Here is a 9,381-nt window from a genome sequence, read left to right as displayed (position 1 = left end):
TGTGTTTACATATAACCACAAAGAGAAAGAAAGTGGACATGACATTAGCCGGCTAACTGTCAGGCATGCTAGCAAAGAGGCTGCATTACTGTTTGCACACACAGTTACATTTTTAACATGATGTATAGAAGACTATATGTTTTATTAATTATCAATGAAAAGCGGGTAAAAAATGACACTGTGCAATAGGAAAGCCAAATATTATGCTGGAATTTTTTCTGTTTAGAATCTATTTTTATTCAATATTGAACAAGTCTATAGCACTTTTATTGCTTATAACCAAATGTTACAATGGCACAATAGGACTGTACTGTCAACTGCATCGTTTTCCTTGTCCACTCTAGAACAATGCCACTTAGGCTACAGGGTAATACCATAAACATAACAAGACCTTTATCCTTTGTCTATGGCATCGGTTCCCAAACTGGGGTACACGTACCCCCAGGGGTACGCAAAGTGATTCAGGGGGTACGCGGGGAGAATAACTATTTATAGCTCAGTTTGAAAATGACATGAAATCTTAAATAGTCTGAATAGCCAAGTCGCATTGGCAAAAATACTCATGTATACCCATATTCAGCGAAATAATTAAAAAAATATCTACAGTTAGGTTAGTGACCCGCCATGACGGTTTCAAGTGTTGAATACTTGCTGAATATGTGCGCGGGGGGAGGGGGCGTGTCGGCGGCGGTTAGTGACCTACCCTGACAATTTCACAGTTTCAAGTGGTATAGGCTGAATATGTGCCTGGGGGGAGGGGGCGTGGCGGCGGTGGTTACAAACATGATAAAAAAAACGGGGGGGTACGTAGCTGGACATTCAGTGTCTGAAGGGGTACGGGACTGTAAAAAGTTTGGGAACCACTGGTCTATGGTAAGTACAGTCCAATACCATAGACATAACAAGACCTTCATCCTATGTCTACGAGTACAGTCCATTAGTAAGTCCATCTGCTTTTACCGTTGCTAGTGCCTTTTACAGCTTCTGTACATTGAGGGGGTGTTCTGACTTCTGTTACATGTGCAGGGACAGCCTGACTCGAGTGATTTCATCACTTACTGTATCCACTTAGGGTTTTGACAGTTTTACTTCTTCATTAGTCTGTAATATATACTGTGTTACTTAAGAAGTGGTCTTACTTAACCTCTTTCTTGGTTCATTCAGGAGTTTAAGTTGTGTATCATTGTTTCAGTGTAAACCTTATAAAGTCTTTAAAGTAGCACAACAGAGTTTTTGGCTTGGAGCTCCCCCTAAAGTCTTGGAGGTATTTAACGTTTACGCCAGTGTCATAAATACGCGGCTTCGCATACACGTGTATTTGTTGATGAGCTGAAGAATCAAGTACACGAGAAGTCAGAAACCAAAAAATGATGTTGACCGAGAAGGTAAGAGTATTCAAAGATTTTACAGAAATATGACTGCATAGTTTTATTTATTGTGATATCGGAGATGACTGCTAACATAACAAAAAGAATGACAATATTTAGTTTACCTGAAATAGCGTTTTCAGCCCATATACATTGTTTTCTAAGTGTGAATATAGTGAGTACGTGTAATCGAATACAATATTGTTGACAACCTGAGGCACATATTATGCATAATATACATTGGAACGTTAGGTTTCGAAGGTTGCAAACTTCCAAGGCTCACTTTGAAGCCTTGTATCTGTTCAACTTTGCAATTTATTTTACGAGGACCTGAATTTCTAAAGTTGGGATGATTATATAATTTCTAACGATAAACCAGTTGTTGCCAGGACAATTTCCCATTTAATTTGTCAAAACCATAGTGTAAAAGTTTGTTAAACTCGCCGGCAAACACAGTTGCCTACTAAATCAGTTGAACCAATAGCACGGTGTTATACTGGCGTAAGAACATTATTAACCAATCAGATGCAGCCATATTGACACCCTGCTACGAATTGAGGGTGATGTGCAGGACTCGAACGCACGACTCAGCACTCAGGAGTAGAATGAAGGGGTTAACGTTTTACTTAAGAGGATTCAGTACACGGGTAGACAGTCTAAGAGCAGGCAAACAAATCCAAATGGGCATAGGCAATAGAGAAGTCGTTGTACAGTCCAAGGTCGGCAACACTCGAAACGTAATTAATTAACACGGAACTTGAGACACACAGAGAAAACACAGAGAAACCAACACCTAATATTAATGACGAAGACTCAACGAGTAACAAGAATACATGGACTATATATATATACACACACACACGCACAACAGATAACGAGGGACAGGTGAGAACAATCAAGGTGGGGCAGACAATGAGACACAGGTGGACTAAACAAGGGGAATTAACAGGACACAGGAGACTAACAAACCGGGTGATGATTGGGAACAGGTGAGGGGTGGAGACACGGACAACAACAAGAGGGCACATGGCAAACAAACAAACACAGGAAAGCATATGGAGGGAACAAGGAAGCACAAGGACTAGACACAGGAAGGAAACGATGGCAGACAGGAAGTAACATAAAAGAACGAAAGGGAAACAAAGTAAAAGCACGGACAAAAACAGCACAGACCTGACATAATCCCCCCTCTAAGTGCCGGATGCCAGACGGCCCGTAACGAACCGAACCAGTCCACATAGGGTGGGTGGAGGGGGTCAAGCGCAAGGCAGGTGGGCAGGCAGGGGCCAGACAGAAGGCTTAGGGTTCTAAGGGTTAGGCGGCCGGCCCGAGAGGACGGCCGAACAGGAGCGGAGAGTCAGGTCGTCGGCCGGGTGGGAGGCCAAACAGGGGCAGAGTCTTTGGCGGCTGGCCGGGTGGATGGCCAAACTAAGGCAAATGTTCTGGCGGGCGACTGGGAGCCTTGTGGGGGTTGAAGAGACCACAATGCACCTCCTCAACCGGGGCATGAAGGACATAGTCAGGGGATAAGGCCGGTATTGCAGCACGAGCGGTGTCAGGGACTGCAGAACCAGTGGCTGGGGAAGTTGCGGCGCTTGAACTGCCTGATTCACTGGGGATGACGGCAGGGACTGTGGCACCCGGGACAGGAGCAACTGGTATGGGGAATCCTGGGACACAGGAGACAGGGGCAGGGGCACGGGCGCCTGGGACGCTTGGGACAGGGGCAGTGGTGTCAAAAGTAAACACATTCGTTACTCAAGTAGAAGTATTGATACTGGAGTTTAAAAAGACTCTGGTAAAAGTTGAAGTATCGACTTAACCTCTTTACTCAAGTAAAAGTTAAAAAGTACAGGCTCTAAAATGTACTTAAAGTATAAAAGTAAAAAGTAACCTTAATAAAAAACATTTAAAGCTAAACTAGTTGGACTTAATATAATTGACACGACTGTAACGGTATATACAGCAATCCTTAAGTTAAATTTAATACCTTTTTAATACTTTTTTTACTACCTTCTGAATTTTTTCAAAACCATCACGACACTGAGTTGCAAGTGTTAATCGGCGACCTTTCTAACGTTTACAGAGATTTTGACATATATAACACTATACACAACATAATAGATTTAGAGACTCACTGATGTTGACCACATATTGCACACTTTTATTTCATTTTGTGAATAAAAATAAAACAAACTACATTAAATGTGCAATGGAGAGATAGTTCCAGCACACTGGCTGGCATTCACTACATGAACTGTTGATGCATTATAAACTGGCATCTGCTATATGAATTGTTGCTGATATCACTTCACAAACTGGCATCCACTACGTGAACTGGTGTGCTATAGGCCTAATATCAGGCATGAAAACGGGTCAGGGGTGAAAAAGGTGAGAAGGATATTACCCCTCTAGGGGGGTCCGGGGGCATGCTCCCCCGTAAGAAAATGTTTAATATTCCATATTCTCAAGCATCAATCTGATGCATTTTGAGATGCTTTTTTTGCCAACCTGGGGAGAGCTGGAGAAACTTAACTTCAGCCATGAGTCCAAAATTATTATGGCCTTCTTACTAAGTATTATGCACTGATGTCACTGGGTCTAACATACAGTATAAGAGGCACGATGTGGTAAGGGCACCACAAATGGCTTAATGCATAGCCCCCACAAGAGATGGTGGACATGCTGTAACTTAACTTGTCTACTCTTCCATAATGATTGACAGCCAATACAATGCTATGTAATTCAGATTTTTTAATCGCCATTTAAAGTTTGTTTGACTTCTAAAGAATAAATCTTATAAATTAACGAGTAATCACTTTCAGAAAGCGTGTATTTTAGACACGGTTGTTTAATTGTATTTTTTTTTTAACACAAAACTACACGCAGAACTGTGTTTTCAAAGAGGCTCAAGCCGTATTCACGTGACGTCAGCATCTCGCGTGGCGCCATCTTGGGGTTCACTTATTAAATGTCAGAAGAAGTTGACCTAGCGTGTCCGCTGTCTGATTATGCGAGAGGCCTGCAACCTCATGTCCTTCTGCGTTACCAAAGAAAGATTTCAGCGGTTGGAATCGATCCTTTTTTGATTCAAGATGAGCAGTTAGACGCAGATCGCCTGCCGCCAGTGGAGGCAATGGTTTTTGACCAGGCGTTAATATTTCCATGCACTCGCGCTCCCTTCTGGCACGCGCACCTGTTCGCAATTCACTGAATCTCGCGCTCCCTTCTGGCACGCGCACCTGTTCGCAGTTCACTGAATATGAATACCTAAACCCATGAATACCCTCCCCCCAAAAACATTTCTCATCGAATCTACACGATTCACGTAGGTCACCTATTTTGGTTTCAAAACGGCGAATTTCGCCGTAAGGTGAGGGATTTTCATGCCTGTAATATGAATTCATGAGTGTAACCGGTGTGACTTCTGCGTTGTGTTTTTTAATATTTGTGACTCGTGGACAGTTGCTGAGATGTATCTTTATTTCGTATCACTCCTGTGAAAGCACACCAACAGACAAACAGTTTGGTGAGCTCCCGTACACTAGCTCCACTGTCAATGCTCATTCCCAGCATATGTCAAACAGGGCAAAATAAGAACAGACATGTAATATATACATTAAAAAAAGATAAGTAAAAACTGTATCACACCTGTGAAGGCAAACACCAACAGACAAACAGTTTGGTGAGCTCCCGTACACTAGCTCCACTGTCAATGCTAGCCCCCACATGTAACAAAAGGAAAAACATACAAAGGATAGGTCAAAGAGATATTTCCTGAAAATAGTATAGCTATATTATATATATATATATATATATATATAATAATAATAATATTATTATTATTATTATTATTATTATTATTATTAAGTTATAAGAATATATATAAGAACCTAGATGCCTATTTTTAAAGGCAATATTTATTAGATTCTTTATCCCCATGAAACTCAACCACCTACCTCATTCCCAGCATATGTCAAACAGGAAAGAGGAAGGGGGAAGAGAGGAACAAAACAGGGGGGGGGCTACCAGAGACCCCCAATACCAGTGTGCTTGTGATATCAAAATAAAAGATTAAAAAGAAACTGAAATACAGGTAACAGATTATCTTGTGCAATTATTTAAACCTGCTTTTCAAACCTGTTACATGAGCAAACATCAACACGAATGGCCCAGCCTTGTTGATGCCATCAACAAGCTGTTTTTTGAAGAACGATGCTAATCCAAATCTGATGATGTAGCCGGTTTTGTCTTTATCACACGTGAATGAATTTGCGATGTCAGAGTCGAGAAACATTTCTTTAAACATCTCCGAAATTCCTTCGTTGGAGTTCAATGAGTGGTGTTTAACTGCAGTGTTTAAACACCACAGAGCCTCCGCACGCAGTGTTGGTGTGGCGCTGTCATGGCAAAAAGTGACCGGGTGCCAAAAAGAGCCCGGGTGATGTAATATTGGCTTTCGAACGACTCTTGAGTGACAGTGAATGACAAGCTGTGAATGACATTAATGTGATGGAAAGTATTTTCAACAACTGTTTCGTATACTTTTTGAAATTTGATGAGCTGATCTACAGCTTGAGATGCAGATATCTTTCCTGGCCTTTTTCGACCTTGCGCAGATGGTGGTAGCAGATGTAGCAGCAGCAAAATCGCAGACATGTCACTGTCCCACCCTACAGATCAGTATATCAACATTAGGTCAATATTATGCCACAATTATGTTAAATTGACAACTGGCACCATAACCAAAATGTACAGTATATTGTCCACTTACATAAGCAATGATACCAAGTGAAAAAAGTACTATTCATACCGTTCTCAACTTCAGCGGTTGACTCAGCATTGCGCATTAAATCCAAGAGCTCTGTGGTAGGCACCAGTCCATGGCTTTCTTTTATGACTCTTGCTCTGAAAGTGGTTGGCCACCTCTCCAAAAATGTGTTGGCTGTGGCCTCACCAAACAGGAGTCTGAAATCTTGTTCTATCTGCAATACAACATACATAAAGAGCATTGATGAGTGATAACAGATACTGCATTGATGATTTTGATGATTCAGTGAATTAAGACATCATACCAGTCCTGGTGTCCAGAAACCGTGGAAAGACCAAGAAGACATCTGCTGCTTTACTTTTATCATTGACCATTGCTTGGCGATAAATGAAGGTAGTTTTCATCTTCTCACGGATAGTGTCTTCATCAGCAGAGTGTCTCAAAACTGCAATTGCTGCTTCCACATCCTCATCAGATTGCACTTTGTCACTTATGAATGGTTGTCGACCATGGCTTGGCCCACCAACTTAAGACAAAACACAAATTTGTAGACTCCTATCTCCAACTCAATTTCATTAGTAACAGATAATGAACTTACCTTTGGGAGATCTGCTAACTGAGCTTCTTTCCTCTGAACTTTTTCTTTGAATGGTCTTCAATCGCCATGCAAGGTATCCAGAACCACTCTCTGGATCGTAGTAATGTTCCTATGTAATTATAAATATATCCAAATAGGAATGCTATCAGCAATTCAAACAGTGAATATATGCCTAATGTTGTAATAATGCAATATTGTGATATACTTACATATCCATGTTGTGAAAATGGGTCTTCCAGATAGGGAAACAAAGCAACTATCCCCTGTGCACAGTGGCGAAACCACCGGGGTGGCAACTGCCACCCTAAAAAAATTGCTTGCCACCAAGGTTGTCAGAAATGTCTCCTATAATATACTATACATTTATTGAATGGTATTATATTTTTGCTACTTAAGCTGTTGATCTCTTCCCCTGTAAAATGGTGGAGTCCATGAGTCGGCTTTGCTCTCTTGTCACCGTGGTTGCAGTGTTGCCAACTTAACGACTTTGTAGCTATATCTGGCGACTTTCCAGACCCCCTTGGAGACTTTATTAGCAAAAAGCGACTAGCGACAAATCTAGCGACTTTTTTCTGTCATTATTATTGGATTATTGTGTCGACAAAGCACTGAAAAAGCATCTCACATATCCCGTTCTGCAGTTCACATTACAACCGATCTCAAGAGCTGAGTACAGCGAGGGCTAGTCTGACTAGATAGCAGCAAAATATTAGAACTTTGTATTCGCGTGAACATTTTACCTCTCCCAGAATTGCATAATGTGCGCTTGCGCAGCTTATTTGCATATTATGCAAATTAGTTGATTACGTCATCTAGCGACTTTTGGGAGAGCTAACAGCTATTTTCCTTACAGAAAAGTTGGCAACACTGCGTGGTTGCCCATCTCCCGCTCCATTCCAGTGAAGAAAGAAACGGTTTGAAAGCATTTGAGAAGCCAAAAACAAACTGGAGACAAGCCTACTGTAGACTTGCAGTGATGAAAAAAGTGATTCGTGAATCAAGAAAATGTGATGGGTGGTCATATGTGATAGACAGTTCCGTTGTAATTCAGTCGGTAGCATACAGTAGCTAGCTCGCTATACAGCTTGCTTGTGCTAGCTAGCCTTAACGTTACCACTGTTAGCTTAGCTAACCAACGTCTTTAGTACAGTAAGGTGGACTGACAGAAAATGTTATAGCGGCTTTTTCTCAGTTTTTATTTTCATTACGTATGTAACCTAACTGTTAAGCTATTCCGAAATCAGATTTTAGATACCACAAACCGTTTTCTCACAAAAAGCCTTTTTCTGGCTGTTTTTAAGGTAGTCCCGTCATGTAGCCTACAGTAAACTCAGTAACAGTAAAAAGTGTGCGCTCTTTAGTCCACCCTATCTTTCGCTAGCTAGTTAGTCTAGCTTTGGCATACATTATTCGGTATGTGATAACCTAATACATACAGAACAAGCCATTATAAATTCAATTGGCCATTTAGAAGTTTGTCTGTTTTCACTATCTGGATTTGTATAAATAAATATTTTTTTATCTTTCATATTTTTTCATCTTTCTGGGCAAGCTCTGGGGGTGTCCAATAGCACCAAATACTTAGGGCACATTATCACAGACACGTTGGAGGATGATGCCGACATGTTCAGACAGAAGAGATCGCTCTATGTCCAAGCTAACATGTTGGTTAGAAAATTCCACCACTGTACATATGGTTAATTTGTTTAGAGCAGGGGTGTCAAACATAGGGCCCGCGGGCCGAATACGGCCCACCAGGGGGTCCAGTTTGGCCCGCCGGATGACTTTGCTAAGTGTGAAAATTACAGAAAGACATAAATTGCATTTCTATAAAAGTAGCTTTTCTTAATACATTTCAAGGGTTGTGAATAAGAATGTCTCTTATGGATATGGAGGTTTATGAGTACAAACGTTTTCACTTTTTTTTTTTATCGATCCAGTAATTGCTTTCAAAAGCAGCGTAAATGCGATGTCTGCTCCGGAGGCAGAAGCGCTCATTGCCACAGGCAGCAGTTTGACGTCAAACGCGTCACAAAGCGAGGGAATCTGCAGAGGAGAGCCCAGGCCGATTAACAGTGGGCTGATAAATACATATAGACATCAGGTGTGTGTGTGTGTGTGATATGCCACCCCATGTAAAATTTTCTAGAATCGCCACTGCCTGTGCATACATCACTCTGACACTTTTGAATGCTCCATACTGGATTTAGAATACCAATAATATCAGTGTGTGTAGTAACTGTGTTTAATAGCTTAAACTGGACTATCAATGACCATCTAATAAAGGGTCTGTCTCACTGATTTGTAGTCTCATGAATCATGTTACACTGGGTGATTAAGGCTGCGTTCACACTTGACTTCAGCGCCTTCTGAGCACTTCAGCAGGAGAATTCTGTAACCTTAATGTGAATCATACATTCGTCTACACTCTCCTCAGCAGGCTAAAGTGGTAATAGCTAGCGCGCTGTTTACGGTCACAACCCACAGAAAGTTCAAAATGCCCGGGATATGTTGTGCTGTTGGATGCGACAACAGTCGCCAAAGAAAACCTAGATGTACAAGAATTACATTATGCAGGGATTAAAGTATTCCGGCACCGTGCCAGATTTCCGGCGTGCGGCGTTTGGCTGCGGAAAAAAGTCTTA

At 41.5% G+C, this 9,381-nt stretch overlaps 1 protein-coding gene and 1 long non-coding RNA gene across 2 annotated transcripts; both read right to left on the bottom strand.

Annotated features, from left to right (window-relative positions):
• Positions 1-2,795: 2,795 nt before the first annotated feature.
• Positions 2,796-6,753, bottom strand: LOC116223571. Its single transcript, XM_042709681.1, has 5 exons — positions 6,443-6,753; positions 6,181-6,352; positions 5,861-6,040; positions 5,508-5,618; positions 2,796-3,037 (listed from the first exon to the last, which is right to left on the bottom strand). Exons 1-5 carry the CDS (start codon positions 6,503-6,505, stop codon positions 2,796-2,798), a joined length of 768 nt encoding a protein of 255 aa, XP_042565615.1. The 5' UTR covers positions 6,506-6,753.
• Positions 6,754-6,768: 15 nt separating this feature from the next.
• On the bottom strand, positions 6,769-7,009 carry LOC116223570. The gene is made up of 2 exons (XR_004165147.1): positions 6,946-7,009; positions 6,769-6,845 (listed from the first exon to the last, which is right to left on the bottom strand). It is a non-coding gene; the product is annotated as an uncharacterized LOC116223570 (long non-coding RNA).
• Between the last annotated feature and the right edge of the window lie 2,372 nt (positions 7,010-9,381).

Source organism: Clupea harengus, chromosome 14, assembly GCF_900700415.2.
Source record: "Clupea harengus chromosome 14, Ch_v2.0.2, whole genome shotgun sequence".
NCBI lineage: Eukaryota > Metazoa > Chordata > Actinopteri > Clupeiformes > Clupeidae > Clupea > Clupea harengus.
Note: the sequence above shows the minus strand (reverse complement) of the source record. Positions and strands in the feature narration are given on the sequence as shown.

What these genes read in the sequence shown, in the direction of transcription:
- LOC116223571 (XM_042709681.1), bottom strand. Translation starts at nt 6,505, where the DNA reads ATGATAAAAGTAAAGCAGCAGATGTCTTCTTGGTCTTTCCACGGTTTC. An exon ending in GTTTCTGGACACCAGGACTG is followed by an intron (nt 6,353 to 6,442) that starts GTATGATGTCTT and finishes GTTGTATTGCAG; the next exon opens with ATAGAACAAGATTTCAGACT. An exon ending in TCACATTAATGTCATTCACA is followed by an intron (nt 5,619 to 5,860) that starts GCTTGTCATTCA and finishes CGTGTGATAAAG; the next exon opens with ACAAAACCGGCTACATCATC.